The sequence below is a fragment of the Taudactylus pleione genome, unplaced genomic scaffold (assembly GCF_031769625.1).
Source record: "Taudactylus pleione unplaced genomic scaffold, aTauple2 ptg000479l, whole genome shotgun sequence".
Lineage (NCBI taxonomy): Eukaryota > Metazoa > Chordata > Amphibia > Anura > Myobatrachidae > Taudactylus > Taudactylus pleione.
In genome coordinates, this window is record NW_028284881.1 from 16,399,788 (window position 1) to 16,425,058 (window position 25,271).

Genomic DNA, 25,271 nt, shown 5'->3' on the forward strand with positions numbered 1-25,271 from the left:
CACTTGTTGTGTGTCTTTTTTCAATTGCAGAGCATCTGTAGTATTGTATAATCTGGAAGTAAAGTTTTTTATAGAGGAATTCGAAGAGTTTGGATCAAATGTTGAATTCTTCAAAAATGGTAAATGATCCCGATCTGAGGGATCAGGACCAAAAAATTCTTTCAAACGTATTTGTCTGTTGAGTTTATATATCAGTTTTACTTTTGAAGATATTTGGACCATTCGTTGGCACAAAGGACAGGCCTTTATTCAATAAATTTGTTTAATTCGTCGTTAAGTGGCGTGAAGACAAGTTGAAGACTAGATTCTCTTTTTCACAGTTTTTCTTAATTTCCCGCGCCCACTGGCCGCCCCTCCTAGTTGGATATCTGGGGGGTCTCCTCGGGCTCTCGTAACTACCCCTAAAGGGGGTTTCTGTTTAGAGATGGACTGTGATACTTCCCCACCTTCGCCTTCACTTCACAAGGTGGGGAAGTATCACAGTCCATCTCTAAACAGAAACCCCCTTTAGGGGTAGTTACGAGAGCCCGAGGAGACCCCCCAGATATCCAACTAGGAGGGGCGGCCAGTGGGCGCGGGAAATTAAGAAAAACTGTGAAAAAGAGAATCTAGTCTTCAACTTGTCTTCACGCCACTTAACGACGAATGAAACAAATTTATTGAATAAAGGCCTGTCCTTTGTGCCAACGAATGGTCCAAATATCTTCAAAAGTAAAACTGATATATATAAACTCAACAGACAAATACGTTTGAAAGAATTTTTTGGTCCTGATCCCTCAGATCGGGATCATTTACCATTTTTGAAGAATTCAACATTTGATCCAATCTCTTCGAATTCCTCTATAAAAAACTTTACTTCCAGATTATACAATACTACAGATGCTCTGCAATTGAAAAAAGACACACAACAAGTGAATTTAAATAAAGGAGAGTATAAAGCACTACAGGATCTGAAGCAATACAAGGATATTATAATACACACGGCAGACAAGGGAGGAGGCATTGTGGTGCAGGATCTTGAACAGTATAAACAAGTAATGTATTTCCAATTTAGCAATAAAGAGGTTTACATGAAATTACCACAGGATCCCACGATGACATTCAAAAGGGAACTAGACTCGTTGTTGACACAGGCGTCCACTGATAATATAATCTCAAAAAAAATACACGTGATTCTTTATATTACAAAGTGGCACAATTCCTTGACTTTTATTTACAACCCGTTATACAATCTGAGCAAACCTTTTTGAAAGACACTACTGCTTTCTTATTGAAATTGGGAGAATGGCAAAAAAGTTATTCCGGATATTTGTTGTGCACCATGGACGTGGTAGGCCTCTATACCAGCATACCACATCGGGCTGGCATGGAGGCCACCAGACGGTTGATTACCAATAATCCCAAGTATGTGGGCCCAGACATTGATTTTTTCATGAGGTTACTAGAGCTTACATTAATTCAGAACTATTTTATATTTGATGGTCAATTTTACATACAAAAACTCGGATGCACAATGGGCTCATGTGTCGCACCGAGTTTTGCGAATGCTTTTATGTTTGAAGTAGAAAAAGACCTATTTTTTGCTGTAGCAGCCAGAGCCGAGAAAATTAAGGGCTACACTAGGTACATAGACGATGTATTCCTATTATGGGATGGTGAAGACAATGACTTTAGGAATATGATTGACGAAATCAACCGACTGGAAGGAACCATTAAATTTACCTATGAAACAAGTCATCAGTCTATACATTATTTAGACGTTTTGATTAATGTCAGTGACAATCTACTATGTACTTCTGTCTACCATAAGAACACGGACAGGAATACCTTTTTGGAAGCAGGGAGTCATCACCCTGAACCACTTAAAAGAGGGCTCCCTTTTTCTCAATTCCTTAGAGCATTTCGTATCTGCAGTGACCACAAGGAAGCTACGTTAGAGATTGATTTCATGATTAAAAAATTCATAAGTAGAGGGTATAATCCGAAAGGACTTAAAATAGCCAAGGAGAGAGTGTTGGCCTTAAATAGGAATGACATTTTAGCAACATCTTCCAAAAATAAATACGGGTGACAAAATTATATGGATGAGTGACTACACTACAGCAAGCGGTCACTTAAACCAAGTAGCTAAGCAAGCGTGGCCCGTTATTAATCAGGATCCTGATCTACCCACCTTGAGGAACAAAACATTGCTACCGTGCTATAGAAGAGGACAGAATTTGAAGGACATTCTTGTACAGAACGACGTTACTGGCAAGAAAGCTCAAGCACATCCCCATTTTCTAAGTAGGAATCCGGGGAATTTCAGATGTCTCGGATGTACCACTTGTTCGTATCTGGATATTGGTGACTCGTTCTTACATCCCAGGTCAGGGAAGAAATACAAGATCAAATATTCCTTGACTTGTACTTCTCGTTTTGTAGTCTACTACATTAAGTGTCCTTGTGGACTTCTATATGTAGGAAAAACTACGAGGATGTTCAAAGAGCGGATGGCGCTTCACCGCTCCTCTATTAGGATGGCCCTAGAGGGCAAAAATTCAGACCTTCCGGTGCCCAGGCATTTTGTTGTACATCGCCATAATTTAGCATCTTTGAAATACAAGATGATTGACTGGATTGCTCCAAGATTGAGAGGAGGAGACCGCGGCAGGGCTCTGCTGCGTAAGGAAGCGTTCTGGATGCATGAACTCCAGACTGTATCTCAATTAGGGCTTAGTGAGCAACTTACATTATCTTGTTTTCTCTAAAAGTACATTATCTTGTTTTCTTTAAAAGTATGCTATATTTGTTTCACTGTATAGTTTTATCCATATTTTGTGACTTCTAGATGTTTTCTTCCCTGGTGCCTTGTTTTTGGGCATATGCATTATTACTATCTTTATACATTTAAATTAAGTTATTCCTGTTTGTACACGGATATGGATTAGCACTGTCCGTTTTAACCAAACTGTTTCCACAGGTTAATTCGTCTGCAAGCTGTTTTTACTGTCATGACGTGTTGTCATGGTGATGGGGTCCCGTCACTGTTGTGGGTCCCGCCCCCTAAGGCTGTCGTGACGCCGGCGCTTCATGCGCATTGAGATGACGTCATCGCGCCCCGGGCAGCGGAGACACGAGCTTGACACTGGGTGACTGTCTACTATAAAGGTATGTGTTTTTTATATGTTTGGTGTTCCTGACGAAATGATGTAGATCATGAAACGTTGAATTTGACACTCTGGTGTCTGCCTCGTTTTTCTTTATAATTACCAAGTCTCTTGGAGTGCCCTCCGTTCTTCTTTACATGCACATGATTATCTGTTGGACGCGCACCCAGAGCGTTTACTTTTTGGTTTGGAGTGCCAGCCGTTGGCATTATTGTATATATATATATATATATATATTTATATATAAATATGTGTGTGTATATATATATATATATTTTTTTTTTTTTTTACGTTTATTATAAATTATGCAAAAAAACATACATTTCTTCAGCAGTGTAGTATAGTGTGTATTAATTAATTTAATCCTTTGATATTTTAGCCAGATTACGGATGTGACATAGATGCAGGAAGCGTGTGCACTTACCACCCTGGAGCTGTGCACTGTGTTAGAGGGATCTATGGCAGGTAAGTTGTCGTACTATGTTCCTGGTCACAGCTTATATAACTCGTTTTTATGATTACAGCTTTCTGAACCTCAGTATAATTTTTTTAGTGATACTGAACATATTAAGTATATTGTTGTAAAAGGTAGTATGTGAGTGTAATGATATTTTTAGGAAGTATAAAATGTGCCAGCAAAGTGTATAATATTTATTATTTTGCAGTGCTATATTCAGCAGGAACAAGCAGAAATGCTGTTCCTGAAACTCTGATTAACTATTACCCCTTTCACATCGCAAAACTAACCCGGGATATTGCCGGGTCGACCCGGGTCGAGGTGCAGTGTTTCAAACCTGCAATCTAGCAGGGGTGAACACGGAAACAAGCTGGGTTGTCCTACCCGGGATTCAGTAAACAGCGATGATTGGATGTTCTTCTGTCTCCCTTGATGATATCAGCAGCCAGAGCCCTGAACACATGCGCACTGCAGACAACAACAGGCTGCCTGGGATATCCACCGCTAGTAGAGAGTGTCCAGCGATGCCCGCATCACCTGGTACACAATGTTGCAGACTGTGGATATCCCAAGTATAATCACAAAGAAGATAGTAGCGCTAGACGATTATATTATGAATCAATATAAAAATTAATATGAATATGGCAGTGAATATCATGTAAAATGTTAGTTTTATTCCTAATATAATATCATCAATGATCACAAAAATATGAGCAAACTTATCTCACCCACAAAAAAATATATAAAAAGTTCAATAGGTAAATGAGTCCTTGCACTCCAAGACTGCACATCTAATGAGGCACACTGTGGGTAAGACCTATTATACATATGTTGTGTGTCAGTTTTGGGACTGGTTTTGGGGTACGGGGCTCTCTGGGCTAGTGTGGCTGGACTGCTTCATGGCATCATAATGTACACTCTTTCACTTCTTTAGTTTGTTTTTTGTATATGTAGCACTCTATACACTTTTTATTATAACCTCCTCCTTATGTAGGACTTAACACATAGGCTTTCTTCTTTATTATTCTTTAACCCTCACTTTAAATCTCTCACTAGTGTGATGCCATGGGGCGGTTCTGCTGGGTTGACCTGGGGGGTCCCGTGTCCTGTATTTGTTCCATAGGAGTGTTAGGGACCTGCCTGATAGAGGTCACCTGGACGCGGTGGGCAGGCCCATAATTATGGCCATTATTATGCTAAGAACCTCTTTGATGCAATTTAGCAGTAGTATTATTAGGTTCAGCATAGTTAGAGTGTGCACTTGCATCTGTCCCTTTTTTTGCTTGCAGCACTACAAGTCTCAGCAAGTAGCACCTCACATTGTGCTTAGGGTGTACAATCTAGGGCCCCTCACCCTGAGCATATTGCCTCACCCACAGTGTTAAAAAGTTCAAAAGCGTCCTGTTCCTGTACAATGCCTTCGTGATGGACACTGGTTATGCCGGGTGATATTAGTATATTAGGAAGGGCTGGTCCACTAGGCTATACTCCTTTTCCACCGATAGAGGGATGATTTTAGATATATTGTTGTTAAACCACATATACTCCTTAGATTCTACAGTGTCCTTAAGTGGTCCTGTCCAGGCAGGAAAAAAAATGCACATTTCCTTCTAATTGGTTTGTGTCCTTTTTGGTCCCGGAGGCTGGTTCAGGCCGATAAATGGTGCATCCAATATAAAATCCCAAATTTAGGTAAAAAGTGGGTGAGTGTAAGAGTCACTGATGCGTTTCGCCACATCAAGGTGCAGCTTTTTCAAAGGTGTCCTCTATGTGCCCAAGGTGTTATATTTATACCTGTTTTAAAATGGCTGCTCACCTGATTTCAATTGCTGTTATATAATGCCATATACATCATACAGTACAATAGTAATAAATATTGCATAATTACAAATATAGTGTGAACAAAATATAAACAAATATATTGGAGGCAGACCTATTTTCAAATCTAACATTCCAAGAGGTATATATATAATTATTTCATAGAGACTCATTGGACTTCTGGTTTTTGGTGCCCGGTCACGTAATGTAAATAATCTCTTATGTCACTATAATCCTTCTATAGCCCCGATCGCGAGTACATCTCTCCATCATGTAGGATTGTTACCTAGGAGAAAAACCCCTAGATTAACAACCATACATGCCCTCTCAGTACGGAGGGTTTATAATTTATGATGTAATCTGTCCGATTTATGATTATACATGTTTGTTGCAGGGACTGAGTATTCCTTATTTTTAGTAGATGCTTGGTCTAACAACCCATTCCAGCGGCTGTCTTTAGATCCGATCTGGTATCTAATTTTGTGGATATCCCAACTCCAAGCAAACAGGAGATTGTACGGTACTCTCAGGGGGTAGCATGTCACCACAATGTAATGGCTAGCCTCCTGCTTGGCTCTATGGATCTCCTGAAGTTGGCGAGCTGCCTAGAAAGTGCTGGGGTCAGTAGGTCCAGTAGGTATTAGAACTTTGCACGCGACATCCAAAATATTGGCTTTGAGTGGTAACCTTCTCAGCCACAAACTGTGCCCTCCTCCTCTTCCTGAAATAAGTGCACACTATGTTGCACAGTGTCAGAAGCTGCATCATGCTCTCACTGACTGAATGAAACAGCAGTAAAGCACAGATACTCATGAACTCAGGGCTACACACATGTACTCCGTTGGCCATGATTCCTGCAATGCTGTGAGCAGTCCCAACGTAGCCATTTTGTGATCTCATCTATGTGAGCTTGAAAAAGTAAATTTTTAATTACATCCATAGAGTTATACAGGGCTCACCCGGGTACAGTGTGAACTGGGCCAACCCGGGAATAACCCAGGTCGTAGGTGCAACCAGGTTGGACCTGGATACAAATCCCAGGTCAGAGTCGGGTTTCCGATGTGAAAGGGGTATATGACTTAATCAGGAACCACATTCCTGAACCTGTCCTGGGCCAACATGTATTTTCCATAAGATTTTTTTAAAGTCCCTTTTGTGTGTCGTCATTTCTAAATAATATATACAGTATAAATATATAATAAATGATTATATATACTTGACGGTGAAAATTTTTAAATAATGAAATAATTAATGCTGCAAAGTGCCTGGATACATCTAGAGGGGGTATGTGCAGGTATAATAGATAAGAACAGGGTATCTTAAGGCATATGTAAAACATAACACATAAAAATTCACATTTTTGTAAATATAAAGGCAGATTTTGTGACACCAGCCTAGTTCCCAGGGAAAAGCTTATGTCAGAGGTTCCCAAACTTGGGAGCTCATTCAGACCCGATCACTAAGCAGCGGCCGCTCGCTCTTGCCGATAATCGCACATCTGCGCATGCGTATGGTTCGCAATGCACGTGCGCAAGCCAGTCTTAGCGATCGGGAATCGAGCGCTCATTGCACACAGACTGGCCGCTACTTTGAGTAACAGATAGCGCCATTTGTGGGTGGTAACAGGGGAAGGTGCTTGTGAACGGGGGTGTGGATGTGCGAAAGCAGGCGTGTCTGGGCGTCAAAATGGAGCTTAATGGGTGTGCACAATTAGCAAAGTAGCGTCATTGAACACGTCACTTGGTTGTTTTTTAGCCTGAACTGCTCGCAGTGCTTGCGGGAGGGTAGGGTCTATCACAAACGCTGCGAGCAGCACTGACGGCCCTCGATGTTCCCGATTAAATACACACTTCCTGGAGATGATGTGTGCAGCGAGTGACAGGTGGGAGGTTTTATAGTCCTGCGTACGCTCACTGCCACCAGTCTCTATGACATAGAGGGCGTCCTTACACCGCAAAGTGCGATCGCTTGATTTGCATACCCGGCCCCTTTTGCAAGCGAGTGGCCGCTGCTTAGCGAACGGCTCTGAATGAGCTCCTTGGTCCTCAAGGCATCCTAATAGTTCAGGTTACTGTGTTCATCCATGGATATGTCTAAAACCTAAACTGTTGTGGTTCATTGAGGACCGCATTTGGGAACCTCTGGCTTAAGTGGTTCTACAGTGGAGTTACAGACTATAGTTTCTTCATTCCATGATGTTGTATTTATTGTAGGCCCGGAGAGTAGTCCTTTAGTTTAACATTGTTAATCTCACTGCATGTGTGATCGCTCACTAATGGCATTTTTTAAATGATGCCTAAGAGCGTTTTCTCCATCCACCAAACTGGATCAGATTAGCACAAGTCTATGCACATGTAATGAATACTGAATGTGTAAAACTTTAATAAGATTCATGAAAGGGACAAATTATTATTTGTGCTTCTTATAATCCATCTGATTTCTCTCTTCCCAGTCCTGAATATGCAGCGGGGCAGCAGTGCTGCTATGATGCTAAGGGTTTCCAGGTTCTCACTAGTGATTCACTAGGTGGCAGCACCCCTGACCGAGGTCATGACTGGGGCTCCCCTCCATATAAGAAGCCCCCCAGAGTGCCAGGCTTCTCTCACTGGCTCTATGATGTGATCAGTTTCTATTACTGTTGCCTGTGGTCAGATAACTGCCAATACTACATGGAACTCAGACCATCCAGTGACTGTCGCACATATAAGCCACCAAAAGTCTGTAAGTAAATATTCATGAAATATATAGGATATAAAAGTTCAGTAATATCAAATTAAGATTACTGATTATTATATGAATGGTTCCGTATTTTTAGTGCAATCAAATTAACACAGTATTGCTGCATAGTGCAACCCTTGGTACTAGATCTGTCTAAGGGACAGTGTGATAAAAGGCTATACTGAGTTCATGTGTGGGTGCAGCATTTTGCATCAACAAAGGTAAGAGCTACTATTGGTAAAATGCATACAATGCAGGCTATTGCACCTGTGCACCTCGTTTAGAACAAACATGATAAAACAGGTTTAGGTTTGCAGGATGAGACATTTAAATTAATGTAAATTCTATCCCCCCTTCCCCATCAGGGTTAGGGGCAGGCTATCTGGGGCTTTGCACAAATTGATGTGTCTGGCGTCCGAGTGGCAGACAGATGATCCTGCCAGTCTGCTCTGATTGTGTTCGATACACATCGGAGTGAAGGGCTGTATTCAGAAATTCAGGCTTATTTGTCAATATTATTTTTACTAAAGCAGGTGTTTTCACACCCCGATCACATTATTTTAGTATCATTTAAATGTATTAAAGGGCTTTTGGAGCAGTTTTCATAAAAAAACTACTCCAGGCCTTTAAATTTGCATTATTTTAGTAAGCAGATCACATATCCCATACTTGTAATGGGAAATGTAATCTGTCTGGAGATGGTGTTATTAGGGCTTTTCCCTGTTTCACTGACACTGACAGGCAAAGCAGAGCCGAGAGTTGGCGCCTGTGATCAGCGTTGGGTGACTAAATAGATCACATTTAAAAAACAAACCAAAAAAATCCACTTACCTGCCACCAGGGACCGGTGATCCGGTGAGCTCCTCTGTGACTCTGGTCAGCTGATCACCTGGCTCCTGCTCTGTGACCCCAGTCAGCTGCTTTGTGCTGTAAACTGAGTTGCCGGTATCTCAGTTTACAGCACAGAGCAGCTGACTGGGGATGGGATGTTCTTCTAAGCATCACATCGTGGATGAAATACATCCCGCCACTTATCCATTACATACTGGAGTTAATAAAGCTGATATGTACATATAAATGTGATCGTAGACAGGTGATAAGAGATGTCCTTTGCAATAAGGAGATTTCCGGGTATACCGTGTTTCCCCGAAAAGAAGCCCTACCCTTACTTTTGGAAAACGGTCCAAAATAAGCCCTACCTGAAAATAAAATCCCCATTTTGTCCGGTCCCTGCCTGCGCTATACTAAAATACTCCCAGCTCCGCCCCCCACATGGAGCGCCGCGGAGGAGAGGAGAGAAAAAGAGGGAAAAAAATAAAGGTAAAAGGTAAGTAAAGAATTGTATTAAATTATTGAAATTGCTGTCAATGTTAATTAAAATAAGCCCTACCCCGAAAATAAGCCCTATGGAGTTTTCTTGATAAAAAAAAAATATAAGACAGTGTCTTATTATCGGGGAAACATGCTATGACCCAGAAGTCCCTTTGCACATGCATCGTGCCCAGTGCCACCAGCAGACGAGCCGAGCCCAGGTATCAGGGGGCATGGCCTAATGGTGGGAGGTGTGGCCATGCCCCATTAGAAAAAAATTAAGAAAAAAATATTTTTGTAGCGCCGCAAAGGCGCTTGCGGCACTGTGCAATGGGGAGGGGAGCACTGTGGGCCCCTCAGCCCGGTGCACAGCCAATGGGGGGCGCGATCAGCGTGATCGCTCCTCACATAGGCATAGGAGACTGCTCCAGCTGCTGCTTTAGCAGCCACGAGCAGTCTCCCAGTGCAGCCCAGCACACAGCAGCGTGTGCTGGGTTGCTGTGACGTAATTAGAACTCGCTTCCCCACCCTCTCTCGGCGCCCCTGATCGTGCCGCGGGGTTTGCTCTGAGGGATCAGATGGGGGGTAGCAGGCGGTGCATGCACAGCACAGTCTCATGGTGTTTTTTGCAAAAAATACCCTGCGAAGTATAGGGTAGAGGATTCGCAGGGACAGAGCTTTCTCGCAAGCTCTGTCCCTGCATGTAATAATTCATACATCCTTGCGATGTATTCAAATATCACAACGCGAATTTGGGTGAAGTTATCATATCCCATCGGCATCTGAGATGCAAACTATGAAAATTATGCCCCATTGAATGGTACAAAGAAATAATCAGCCTTTTCCAGTCCACACACACACACGCTCTTCCTGACTTAGGCCTAAATTTGTCTAGAGAGGTATTGAAATTAGGCTTCAAAGTATACTTTCAATGGGAAGCTTTTGCTTCAGGGTCAGTTTACAAAAGAAACACATTTATAGGCAATATAATGGAAAAACATTCAATCAGACAAGAATAACACACGTTACTTTTGTCCCATTACTCTTATCACTAATTTAAGACATAAATAAGTCTCAACTGAGTAGTATTTTATAAACAAGAATTTCAGTTTGCATTACCACCTATTAAATTTACTTCTTCCCCTCATCTGAGAATGGAACTGACCCCAGGGCTCCATTGATTGGTCATCCATAGGGCAGTGTGATGCTGTGGGATGGGTATACAGCATACTTGCCTACTTTTGAAAAAGCATGTCAGGGAGAATGTGAGAGCAGCACCTATGAGCGCGGTGGTAAAGTGGACGTGTACTGCTACATCTGAGAGGCGTGTCATAATACTGACTTACAACCTAATGTCGGTTTCATATAAGTGGCCAAGAAAAACCTTATATAGAAATGCATGTAGCCATAGGAATCATTGGGCCTGATTCATAATGGATCGCAATTGCGATTACGCACGCAGATGGCCGATTGTTGTGTGGTGCGCATGCATTACAGTGCGCGTGCGCAAAGGCATCACTTCGATCGAAGAGACCACACAGACCCATCGCAGAGTGATTGACAGGAAGTGAGCGTTTGGGGGTGTTGACGGGTGGGAGGGTTGGTCTGCGAAACGCAGGCGTGCAAGTGTGTTTTAACGCCATTACAGGGGCGTGCATAAATTAGCCACTGCAATGGCATACGCAGCTTGAGCTCTCACTGCAACACGGAAGATTAGCAATTTCTGAGTAAGGTCTGACCTTGTGTAATTGTGCGTGAGGCTCTGATGTTACTTGATGGTACCGATGTTTTTGCAGACTTGCAAGGTATTGATGTGAGTAAGGGGAAGTGGCCGTATTTCTGTTGGCCTGCGAAGGCATTGCGATTGCATTCATTAGCATATTTTCGCAACGGATCTGCATGCGTAATTGCTGCTGCGATCACAATAGCGATGCATAATGAATCAGGCCCAATGTGCCTTATAGGCAGGGACATAACAGTGATTTCTTTTTTTTTTTTCCCAAGTATATAACAGCTACATAATGGGGGTAAAGTAAAATTAAGATGATTGCTAGACTCTTCAGGGAGTCTGGGAGATTGCTAATATTTCAGGGAGTCTCCCTGACAATCAGAGAGAGTTGGCAAGTATGGTATACAGGGGGAGCAAGACTGCAATCTTGTAACTTCTGACTGGTCCTCCTGCTCATATAACCAACAATCGCACCTGTCACTAGTTTTTATGCAGCTTTAATAGTTAAAATCAATGAATGGATGGAACTTCAGTGCTACTAGCACTACTTAAAAAGTAGGTATTCCACCTACCATAAATATTGGACCTGCAATACAGAAGAAATAGGTGCAGTTAATGTAAAATCATTCAAAAATTCCTACAGCAGTTTTGTGATCATTTACAAGCAAATTCTTTTTTTAGTGCCATATCTCCATCTAGTGTAAAATAAGTATATTGCAAGTTCCATTAAAAACATCCAACGTGGTGGTCACATTATCATTATCCTTTATTTATATGGTGCTACAAGGGTTCCGCAGCACCTTACAAAGTACATAAAGAGAAACAGTTTGATTTAAAATGAGAATAAAAGAGACTTGCAGTACAAAACATTACAGAACATGGACTACAAGGTTTATAAACATTGCTGCATCAATGGTCATAATACACGAGAAGCAGTGTCGGCTGAACCCAAAGGTTTGGTGCCGCTGTCGGCAGTGGGGAGGAGATACTGTTATTACAGTAGTTAGAGAAGGAAAAGCACATGAAGGAAGAGTAAGTTTAATGTATGTGTGTTTGGGTATGTAGTTATGCGGCCGCCGGTCTCAATACCAGCAGTGTAATCCCGGCAAGGGATTTAAAATAGGCGTTGAAATATCAATGCCTATGTTAATCCCGACACCGGAACCCCCACCCCCGCCATCCTGACTGTTACGGGGTAAGTATTACACTTAGCCCGGGGATGGGGGGGTTACGTTTAGGGATCCCCGGGGGGATTTAGGGTTAGGCTCCCCCCCCCCGGGGAAGGTTAGGGTTAGGCTACGGGAAGGGAGGGTTAGGGTTAGGCACTAGGGGGGTAGGTTAGGGTTAGGCACCCCTGGGGGGAGGTTAGGGTTAGCCACTAGGGGGAGGTTAGGGTTAGGCACCCCTAAGGGAGGGTTAGGGGGGGAGGGTTAGGGATAGGAAACATACTTACCTCTGTTGGGATCTCCTCCGTCGGCCATCTGCTGTCGGGATTTGAATCGGCGGCTAAATAGTCGCCGGCATTTCAATCCCATTCCGTGTGTTTGCATGTATATATATATATATATATATATATATGTACTGTATATATAAATATACTGTACATAAAGCTTCTGTTTTCTGTTCACACTGTTGCTTACCTGTTGCATGTATATTGTGCCTGATTTTGCTATATTTGCTGTCTGTCTGACCAATTTTGACTATATGCAGTGTTATATGATTTTCTTGTTGTTTGCTTTTTTTGTTGATGTTAGTTTCTGTCTCTTTATTTTCTTTGTTTTTAATGGAAAAAGTTAATAAAAATGATTGATTCCAAATATGTTAGCGCGATGAACATCTGACACTTTAGGACCTATACAATTTTAAATTAAAAGGGATTATAGATTAAGCGTGCAGTTGGTTCAACACATCAAAAATATATTCAATTTTACATGATTTTGTTATTTTTTCAGATTTTATAGAAACTAAATTATCTAAATGCTGGCTAAAAATCACTTAAAAACTAGCTCAATTAGACATAAAATACCCCTGGTGCTATACAAATTACAGCAATTTGTTTGTATTTTAAACCCTGTAAATTATACTATGAACTACTGTGAGTTGGGTGAGACCCAATGCTGATAGGGAATTTCTTTGATATCTGTAACTCAAAGCAAAGACGTGAGGCAAGTGGTTCTGTTACATATAGTTACTGTTAGGGGAACAATAACTTAGTTTATTTAAGGTCATGATTTTAGATGGAATTATCATGGTGTTTCTCTGTGTATTTTCCTACATCACAGTAATTAATATGTATAACTACTTACAGGATATACAGCTAAGTGCAGTCTTTATTGTTGCAGCTTCTGCCTTTGGAGATCCTCATTTTATCACCTTTGATGGGAGAAATTTCACTTTCAAGGGGTATGGAGAATACACCCTGGTCAGCTCTAATAATCATTCACTCATGATTCAGGGCCGGACAAAGCCTGCTGCTGTATCCCCAAATGGTATGCACCTGCCATATGTAAGAACAGTTCACTAACTAGAAGAGCAAAGGACACTTTCCTGACAACAATCTCTGCCTATTACAGTATGTTCATCCCAATAGCCATAGATGCTTTAGGATGAGCCGTCAAAAGGTGTTAGAGGAGTAACATTTTGACGGCTCATCCTAAAGCGTCTATGATGAGCCGTCAAAAGGTGTTAGAGGAGTAACATTTCATTATACAGGCATGTGCTGAACAGTAGACTCTAACTGTAACCCCTCAGGGTTGAACAGGCATGAAACGCACACTTACATGTGTAGATTGTACACACTACTGGGAATAGTTTTGGATATCTATAAAGAAACACAAATACAAACAGTTTGTTTTGTCTTGCTCTGAAGGTTCCTCTTCAATCACCGGCTTCTCCTCGGTGGCCATGCAGGAGAGCAGATCTGACGTGATTGAGGTACGTCTCGCAGAACTCACCGACAGTCTGGAGGTTCTACTAAACCAGGAGGTTCTTAGACTTGATCGGAGCTGGCTGGACCTAAGGGGTGAGTCCACAAGCTGGTATTCATTACCAAAATTATTAATCTTGTTTCGATAATAGCAACATATCATATTGCTTTAACTTCTTTGTTCGCAGATTACCCTATCTTATCTCAGTCAAGCCAAAAGAAAACGAGAGCACACTCAGTGTAATATAATGTCAACTTTATTTGAACTAAATGTTAAACTTTATAATGCCATTGACAAAATGGTAGTCGGTGAGGAAGATGGCGCTAATATGGAGGGGACGATGTAAGTGGTAAGCAAGATTTACTTATCAGACATAGATGATCGATCGGAAGTTTATCTTCCTTGCTCAGATATTGACACACTCGGCAGGTATATGGGCGATGCCATGGATATGTGGAAGAAAAGATAATACCAATGTGTAGTATAGTAAAATATTAAGTACAAAGAGGTAATTGTCACACTTGTTCTAAATGCCGTGCAGAACTCTCTTAGGGAGACGGAATGTATTCAAGATAACTTTTCTGGAGGGTTTCTTCAGGTAATCTCTTAGATGGTGGTATGAAATTCTCGTATCTTACTTACACTCTAAAGGTGCGAAGACCATATATTAGTATTTTAATTATTTAATTTATTTAGTACCAGTTATTTATATAGCACACACATATTCCGCAGCGCTTATATATATATATATATATATATATATATATACATACTGTGTGTGTATGTGTGTGTATATATATATATATATATATATATATACACAGTCCACAGAGGCGGCACTCAGAGACTTCAATATCAGGTGAACAAAGGACCCACTGCGGGGTAACTTTTAATGTGACATACAGGTCAACGTTTCGGGAACCGTATCCCCTTTCTCAACATTGGTATTATCAACCTTTTTTCAACATATTCATGGAATCGCCCATATACCTACCGAGTGTGTCAAAATCTGAGCAAGAAAGATAAATTTCTGATAGACCATCTATTTCAGATACGTGTATCTTGCTTACCACTTACATCGTCCCCTCCATATTAGCGCCATCTTCCTTACCGACTACCATTTTATTCGTTAACACATTCTGGATCTGTTTTGGGATAGATTCCTAGGTGTTAGTTAAGAGGCCGCATTTCTACCCGATTGGATCGCCAAGTTTTTCCTTACTTTTCCAAAGCAGTGTCATCACAGTTGGGACAACCACATAGCATGATACAAACACCATTTTATATAGCAATGACAACCTGTGGATAATATTGTATAGTAAATCCTGTGAATGGCAAAAACGTATTTTAAAATAGGAAATACATTGTTTTTATCTGAGACAGAAAACAAAAAAATGGAAGGTTCTCTTTAAAATACAATAATATACTGTAAGTGATTCATCTATCTGTAGCTATCTATGGGGTCTATTTACTAAGCAGCGCTAGGAGACAGAGTGAAAAGTGATAAGGTGCCAGCCAATCAGCTCCCATCTCACAGGCTATGTTTGAAAAATGGCAGTTGGGAGCTGATTGGCTGGCACCTTATCACTTTTCACTCTGTCTCCTAACACTGCTTAGTAAATAGACCCCTATATATCTTATAAATGAAAACGTCTGTTTGTTTGTCTGATTGCTATAAACTCCAGAACCACTGAACGGATTGTGATGCTGTGTAGGTAGTTTTCTCAGACAAGTGTCTAAGGATCATCGCGATCGCCATACCTCCCAACATGACCCTCTCCAGGAGGGACACAATGCTCTGGTCCTGGACTTCCCTGGTAATTTATGATTGGTGGAGTCTCCAGAGGGGGGGCTGTAGCACAGTCCAAAATTCAAATAGGGGAGTCACACCAACTGCCAGTGAGTCCCAGCCAGTGATGTTTGGCAGTGTGTGAAATGACAGTTGGTGTGGCTCCCCTATTTGAATTTTGAATTGCGCTGCAACCCTACCTCTTACCAGGGAAGTCCAGGACCAGAGCATTGTGTCCCTCCTGGAGAAGGTCATGTTGGGAGGTATGCGATCGGTAGTCAGGGGGCTGTGGGCGGGGCTCCATGGGGAGGGGTCCTGCTCACAGACTCTTAGCAAGTCTAAATAATTTTAGCCCTGTGCTCCGAAGAGGAGCTTTTGCTGTGAGCAGTGAGAGGAGTCCAGAGCCTTCAGTAAAGCTGTACAGAGGGCTGCTGTCACATGAGGTGACTCATTACAAAAGCTTTGGTGTACCTGCTGTTCAGGAATGTTCGATGATCGGTAGACCTCCCTGTCATCTGGGGAGGCTGCAGTATCGTGACGAGAATACCGGAGGGCAGTCACTGAAGAGAACATAGGGGCCGGCTCAGTACAAGTCCCTAGAGGTGGTTCCTGTGCAGGAGGCGCAATTAGTACAAGGGAGCAGAGATCACCAGAGTGCAGCCCACTGAGGGAGGGAGCCAACTGCCTAGGGAGAGACAGATCTACGACTTCCACCCGAGCGGAGCTGGGTACTGCATTACAAAACCACCATGTGTATACATTTAAATCTGGTTTGGGCAATGTTGTCAAAATTAGAGATGGGAAATTCACATCAATACAACTTTATTACTAAAACATTTCTGTCTACAATCTCCACATTGGCTACATTGATACAATGGAAAGCATCACATGCCCTGTCTGTTGTATGGCTGGTATCTTTATTATATTTATTGAAGACACACTTATATAAATAAGTAGAATCTGATTGGTTGCTATGGGCAACACCTCCACTTCTATAGACCCGCACTTTAGTAAATATACCCTCAAGGGCCTATTTATCAATTTTTTTACTAATATGTTGTGAAAAAGGGTGTTTTCTCATTATGATAGTGTCACATAAATGTACAGTATTAAAGGGCTTTTTGAGCAGTTTTCAAAAAAAAATTACTCCAAGCCCTGTAATTTGCATATTTCTAGAAGGCAGATCGCAGTTCCCAGAATTGTAATGGAAAACGCGATCTGCTTCAAATTTACCAAAGTGAATTGTGAAAAAATTCTGGGAAGAAAACCCTGTGATAATAACGACACCTGGAGATAGTTTTAGGCCGGGTTTCCCCCACTCTAACTTAGCTTTCTGTACCTGCTGGCAGGGAAAGCAGAGCCCGGAGTAGGTGCCTGTCATCAGCCTGCGTGTCTGATAGACTGCAGTGCTGATCACAGTGTAAAAAAAAAGTTTAAATAAATAGATAACACTTACCTGCACCCAAACCAGTGATCAGTGCTCCGGTGAGGTCCTCTGAGACTCCGCTCAGCTGGTCTATGCTGTAAGAGCAGTTGGCCGGGGTCACAGAGTACGGTCCTGAAGAAAACAGCTAACTGGAGTCCCAGAGGACCTCACCAGAGCACCGATCACTGAGTAGGTAAGTGTAAGCTTAGCTGCGGAGAGGGTGGGTCGCGGGGGGGAGAGGCGATCAAGGAGGGGAGAGCTGATGGCGCATGTGCAGTCACACTATCAGACTGTTTTTTGCAAAAAATACCCTGAAAAGTGTACGCAAGGACATAGCTTTGATATTTGATACATCCAGCAAGTATCGCATTGTGAATCCTGGCGATATTATTACATCACATCCACATCTGAGATGCAGACTGTGACAAATAGGGCCTTGTCTTTGGGATTTTATTTCCATTTATGAAAATGTCCAGAACAATATTCAACAAATGTTCTATGGTTTCAAATTGGTCCATGACAGAACAGGTGTGCTGCGGAAATCCATCAGATTATTAACAATGTTTTTCAGTTCTGATTGCTTATTTGTCAATTTTGCCAATTTATATGTTTTCTGTATATTGTACAGTACATTATGTAAGGATGTATACTGATGTAGTATTCATGATGTAGTATTCATCTGGTTTGAAGTCTGCTAGTTTGTCTCAATGTACTTTGCTAAATAAATAAACAGTAGTCGCTCCATAGATAGCAGGCCTGTAAGGGCAGCTATGGAAAACATTATGCTCCAGATCTGATGTACATAATAAACCAGACCAAAACATTTATTTCTGTATAAACTTAATGAGATTGTTGATTCAATAGTCACATTTTCATCACACTTTTTAAATGAAGTAATTATGGCACAGATTACTTTTTCTTGCTCTCCACCTGTATTTTCCATATTTTTACAAATCCCAGTTCCCTTTCCCAGCAATGTTTCCTAAGCTACAGTAGTATCTTTGGGATTGCCTATTTGACGACAACTGGGTACTTCTTAAATTATGAAAACATTCTACAAGATAATAGCTAAAATCTGATTGGTTGCTATGGACGACATCTTCAATTCTAAAAACGTTCACTTTAGTAAATTTACCCCTAAGGATTCATTTTACAACACATGAAACTGATTTCCTTTTCTGAAATTCTCATTACCCACCGCTCACATCATTGTACCAGCACGCCTCCTGCATTGGTCATCTCTATACAGCTGGGTTGCTCCATACCTTATGCTGATCTATTTACCTGCACAACAGTACCTCCCATGTATACCCCATATATTTCCTACAGTCTCTTCTGTCTTTATTCTTAGTGCATATGTTGGCATTTCCTACTTTATTCTTTTGTTGCGGACTCTGTAATAGTTGCTTTTGTGTTGTGTTTTTCAATGATCATTGTAGCTTTGTTAAATAGCTTGGTAACTTTTCTGTCCATATAAGTAAGAAAATTATCTTAATCTGTGTTTGTCTCAAAGGGGTATTTGTGTATTCTGGCACTAACCAAAGTGTGACGGCGATGTTCCCATCGGGGGCTGGAGTGGAAGTGAGAGGAAGAGGAGGATTCCTGAGTGTGAGCGTCCTCCTTCCTGAGGAGTTCATGAACCACACACAAGGGCTTATGGGAGTCCTGAACAATGATCCTGCAGATGATTTTAGCTTCAGGAACGGAACCCAGTTACCACTGGATGCCAGTCCTGAGCAGCTTTTCCAGCTTGGTGCAGACTGTGAGTGATCAATCAACTTGAGATTTTACACATGAAGATATTAAATATTGTGGCATAAATAAGTTCTCAGTTTCTGTAACAAAGTCTAAAATGTTTATATATATTCGGGATGTAGTCAGGAAGCTTCCTGACAGTGAAAGCCGGCATGGGACTAATGATAGGCGTCTAAGTACAGACGCCTATCATTAGCCGTCCCGACACCCGGCATACTGAACGTAGGTAAGTCGGGCGTCGGGAGCTCATAGCCGCGGGAGGGAGGGTTAGGTTTAGGGACTCCTGGAGGGATTTAGGATTAGGCACCCCCCCCCCCCCCTGGGAGGGTTAGGGTTAGGCTAGGGGAAGGGGGGTTAGGGTTAGGCACCACCGGGGGGGAGGTTAGGGTCAGGCACCCCCCCCGGGAGGGTTAGGTTTAGGGTGCGGGGGGTTAGGTTTTGGCACCCCTGGGTGGAAGTTAGGGTTAGGCACCCGTAAGGGAGGGTTGGGGAGGGTTAGGGTAAATACTCGCCTCAGTTGGGATCTTCATCTACCGGCCTTCCGGCGTCGGTATATCATCCGCCGGATGAAATTTTCCATATTTTCTACATAATTAAAATAGTTGATAAATGTTAGCAGTTTTGTAGCTACTTATAGAGACAGAATGCTCAGGCCCTACTTGCCATTCTCATTAGATTTATTTGTGACAGTGCTGCCTGGAGTAATTACTCCATGTGCTCCAGTCCTGGTGATTTACCTAATATCCGAAAAAGCCTGTTTACACAGCCTGGCATTACTCTGTACACATCAGCATGGCTCATTCTGCACAGTGATCACCATTTTCTACATGCAGTTGCATTTCTTACAATGCATACAAGTTCCCATATTACTTGCCTGTTTTATTATATCATGAAGTTTAAAGCCATATATTACTTCAATGTCGTGGAGCTTTGACTGCCCCATGTGAACCATGATTAATAACTATATTGCGGCCCTTAATACCACCAAGCTTGTCAGTACAGCATTTGACTGCATGTGCATTGTGACCAATCTACTTGCTACAGAATTATATTGTTTTCAAGACCGGCATATAGCTTTTGCCTTTTGTGCTATACATCCTGGCTGCCTGCTTGCTACAAGTGATATTTATTGCTTAATAACAACTGCTCTCAAATTGACAACTAACCTCAGTATTTTTTGGATGCTTTATTAATTTGAAGGAGTTTATTCACAAACAGTCTGTTATCATTTACTACTGACATTTACTACTCTTAAAGGATATTTATGTGTGCACACAAGTCCTAATACTACCTTTATAATATACGAGTAACACTGTCTGGTTCTCCATATATGTTGATGATTTTATTATCAGTTCCTGGAATCATTATGTAATATTGATAGTCTTTCACTATATACTGTTATATTTATTAAATCTCTCACCTAACATCAGCGCTCCCTCTAGTTGTTTGTTGGCTGCCTGTAATCCAGAGAACACCCCTGTAAATGCAGTGTGGCTGCCCGCAATCCATGCGACACTCCTGTTAATGCAGTGTGGCTGCCCACAATCCATGGGACTCCCCTGTAAATGCAGTGTGGCTGCCCACAATCCATGGGACTCCATTGTAAATGCAGTGTGGCTGCCCGCAATCCATGGGACACCCCTGTAAATGCAGTGTGGCTGCCCACAATCCATGGGACTCCCCTCTAAATGCAGTGTGGCTGCCCACAATCCATGGGACTCCATTGTAAATGCAGTGTGGCTGCCCGCAATCCATGGGACACCCCTGTAAATGCAGTGTGGCTGCCCGCAATCCATGAGACACTCCTGTTAATGCAGTGTTGCTGCCCACAATCCATGGGACTCCCCTGTAAATGCAGTGTGGCTGCCCACAATCCATGGGACTCCCTTGTAAATGCAGTGTGGCTGCCCGCAATCCATGGGACACCCCTGTAAATGCAGTGTGGCTGCCCGCAATCCATGGAACTCCTCTGTAAATGCAGTGTGGCTGCCCGCATTGATGTGTAGGTATTTTGTGGGGATGTAGTCGGCATCCCGACAGGTCGGGATCCCGGCACCAGTATCCCAACCGCCGGCATCCCGAAGGTAAATATCGGGGTGTTAGGGGGAGGAATGTGCATGGACTGAGACGCCCACTGTCAGAGTCTTCAGACACTGAAATCGAGACTCACACCAGCCCTATGGCAGGGCCTGAATATAGCCCCCTATGTGAATGATACTGTGCCTGTGTATACAACCACTACCAGCGACATGCCCACGACACACCTATAATACGGACCATCTCCATGCATCCACGTAGCCACCTCCCTGTCTCCACTCAAGAATGGCCAATAAATTGTCAGACATTTCTGAGGCCATGTGTCTCGCATGCGCCTCAATCACATCTGCGACTCTGTGCACACGTACATAGACGCATGCGCAGAAGAAAAAACATCACTGAATTGCGTCCGACTCAATCAGGTCCTCTAAGTGTTGCATACAGCTGGGCACATTCACACAAACATAGGCACAAATGGCATTTTCAAAGCGACGTTTGTATTATTATTTTATAGGAAAAGTATCTTTACATCAACATTGACCGATTTATTATTGTATGGATAAATGTGTATAAACTGTTTAGATGATTTAATTCAGTAGTACAATGTATGTCACCAGCAGCTCAGCTAGAGCACCTACTATAGAGAGTATATGCCTGAATAGATGGATAAAAGCCCTTTTAAACATGTAAAACCAAACACATAAAACCATATGATCACATATTCAATGCATGCAGGGTAACGATTGTTTTACTGAAGTAATGTGTTTATTCTAGGGGCAGTGACCACTGACAGCACCCTATTCACCTATGATTCAGAGTCTTTGATAGACAACTATCAATTAAAACACAACCCAAATTTCTTGCCCACCTTTACCGTCCAGGAAGATCCCAATGATCCATTAACTCATGAAATGAAGAAATTATGTGGAATTGATTCTTTTTGTAGATTTGATGTACTGACTACTGGAGCCCTATGGGTTGGCAATGCAACCAAACTATCACACGATAGCCACAAGAGTTTGGTGGAGAGTCTGATGCCAGGTAAGATAATGGAAGGAAACAATGATATATCAGTAGGAAACAGGGCAGACATTACAGTAATTTGTAAGGGAGTGTGAAAGTGACACCGATTGCAATTATCCATCATGCGTTAGGAAAATCTGACATCCAACCAACCATCTGACACAGGATATTGGATTAATACAGAATATTCCATTAACCAACAGTAAGAACACATCCTGGCATTTATTGTTTACTTAGAAGTCGGGGCATGTATCCACCACCTCTTAATGTACTATAATAAAAACAAGACATGATGGTGTTACCGCTTATTAGTTTCTATTTTTAGCCTTAGTGTAGGAACACAAAGACAGAACCAAGGATCTCAATATTGGTAAGTCATGTATGAAATGTAAGATCAGGTGCAACACATGGATACTAGTAGTATGCTTTTACCAGCTAGTCCTGAGGAATCTATACTATAAAATTGGCAGCATTCATCATGTGATGGCAGTGCTTGTAAAGTAATGTACTACGTCTACATTTGGCATTAAGGGGGTCATTCAGACCCACTCGCGAGCGGCAGTACGCTCGCAAGTGGGTCGATGGTCCCCACTGCGCATGCGCACGACGGAGGGAGATCCATCGTGCGCATGCGCGAGACCCGGCGAGCGAAGGACTTTCCATCGCTCCGGGTCTCGCACCAAAGGGGGCGTGCTGTCGATGTTGATTGACAGCACGCCCCCTTTGGTGGGCGTGCCGGGGGCGTGCCTGCCAGACGGAGGCGTTCCCATGGGAACGCCTACCGTCTGAAGCCGGCCCCACTGACATCACTAGTGATGTCAGTGGGAGTGATTTTGGCTCTGATAGAGCCAAAATCACTCCTGGCCTTGCGGCTGGGAAACCCGACCGCAGGGTTTCCCTCGCAAGTCCGATGGTTGCGATGGTCAGGACCATCGCGACCATCTTTTTGCACGCTCGTATATGCTGTGGGTGGTGACCCACAGCTATACGAGCGTCCAGGAGGACGCTCCATATTAATGGAGGAGGGCCCTGATTCAGAGCGAGCGCTCTGGTCAGAGCGTCCGGCTCTGAATCAGGGCCTAAATCTTTGACATTAACTGTCAAAGCACTAGTCACTGACATACTGTATACCATGTCTATGCTGGTTGTTGTTAAACTGTGTCCTTCTTTCTTCTATGCCAGTGGTCTCATGTGGCTGGCTAGAGCCCCCAAATAATGGGAAGAAGGAAGGAACTAGCTACCTGGCAAACTCCACTGTGACATTTACCTGCAATAAAGGATACATGTTAGCGGGCTCTTATTCTCGCACGTGCCAGGCTGATGGCACTTGGAGTGGGCAAACAAGTCACTGTGTATCTGGTAAGTGCTGCTTTATGCTTGCTTTCTGTTTCTAATTACACTTTCGTACTAATATTACCTACTGTACAAGTGTTTCGGTCAACTCCCAACTTTGGAAACTGTAGAGCGTCTTCTGTCTTACTGTACCAGCATTCTATGGATGTTAATATGCTTACCACCTTGTATTATGGGAATCAATTGGTATTTATTTTATCTTTTGATATAGACATGGTGTTCTAGAATAGGATTTCCTGCAATATTCTTGCCTTTGGTCAAGCAATATTGACACTTCTGAACTGGACGGCAACTGTGTTGTATTCTAAAGCGGGTCTGCTTGGTTGTTGGTGTTGGTGGTGAAGGGAGAACATCAGATTGTATAAAAAAAATGTCATCAAAGATTGTATTTTCCAGCACCGAAGTTACAAACTAGTGGCATAAAACGACCATCTGGTATAAAGTATTTGAATCGGCCGTGACTTCTGACAATTCCATGCAGTGGAACATGGAGGAAATTGGAGGCAGACGTCTAAAACTGAAATGTACATCACTTGCTAGCTCTTTTTACTATAAATGCACAAATTAGAAGAGTCATCGGTTTTGCAAGTTTTTATTATAACTTTATATTTTCTGTGTATGCGTGTCATAGGAGTAATGCTGTTTAGTTAAGGAGCCAGAGGGGTGAGAGCTGCAGTGCATGGCGGCACTACCTATATGGGCAGTGCAGTTCACACCTGGCATTCACTCATGCGCCCAGTATCCACAGACAAGAAAGAAATGGTGGAGGTGTATGTACTGCACAATAAATACAGGTTTGCATAAATCATGTGAGCCTCCATCATTTCTTTCATCACATGCTATTTACAGTAGATGTATTTACTCAAATGATCTCTATCTACTTATATTACACATATGCCAGACAAAGCATTGCACAATAAATGTTTATTATGGAACAATTATAGCTTGCAGGTATAATTCAGTAGCCTGGCAAGGATATGTACAGAGGTATCAGTTTACACTTGGAGTATGATTGCAGAACAAACTGCTGATATGGAGCAGTGGCGGTACGGCAGTCACAGAACAATACATTTTAATAATTTGTGGGTTTGTAGTTTCCATTTAATTTAAGAGCTGCTAAACGTTTTTTGTAAGTTGTTTGAAGTCAAAAGTTGAAGCGACCATTACGACAACCTGTTTAGAACACAATTGGTAGGGAATGAGTGTGCTAAAATATTACACCTAAAATGTTACCCCTATTCTGCTATGGTTAGATCTTTTTATGCAACAAATGAAACATTGCACAATCCATAACAGTATAATCCTATTTTCACACTTGTGGTTACCCATTAAAACTGTAGAAATGAATTACACTGCAGACTGTTACCAGGTAATCTGTATTATCTGTCTTCAAGTACTATGGCACAGTTCCTGGTAATGCCACTATAAAGGAATCCAAGACTATAAGTACATATGCTTCATACAATGGTGGCTACGATACACAGCTGGGTCTAATCCCAAGCAATGGGTTGGATTGACTAGCGGGATAAAATGGGGTCTTTGGAAGTTACCTGTTATATTAGCATAATGCAAATAGTATGGGTATACTATATCTGGTTGATGTTCACAATGTCGACATCAATCATGCCGACATGGAGGTAATGTCAACATGAAGGTAATGTTGACATTGAACATGTTTACGTTGTGTTGACATTGATAGCATGAAGACATGTTGTTTTGTTCTAATTTTGTCCCTCATTCAGAGCCACTCGCTAGCGGCAGTACGCTCGTTCCGAGCGA

General features: G+C 42.2%; 1 protein-coding gene across 1 annotated transcript in view; it reads left to right on the plus strand.

Moving 5' to 3' along the window:
- SUSD2 (sushi domain containing 2) overlaps positions 1–25,271 on the plus strand; it is a 289,389-nt gene that overhangs the window by 160,300 nt on the left and 103,818 nt on the right. The window contains exons 19-25 of the mRNA XM_088449259.1: positions 3,529–3,614; positions 7,877–8,145; positions 13,525–13,671; positions 14,052–14,204; positions 18,838–19,086; positions 21,891–22,157; positions 23,322–23,498. Of these exons, the coding sequence (XP_088305385.1) occupies positions 3,529–3,614; positions 7,877–8,145; positions 13,525–13,671; positions 14,052–14,204; positions 18,838–19,086; positions 21,891–22,157; positions 23,322–23,498 (1,348 nt within the window). The remainder of the gene's footprint in view (positions 1–3,528; positions 3,615–7,876; positions 8,146–13,524; positions 13,672–14,051; positions 14,205–18,837; positions 19,087–21,890; positions 22,158–23,321; positions 23,499–25,271) is intronic.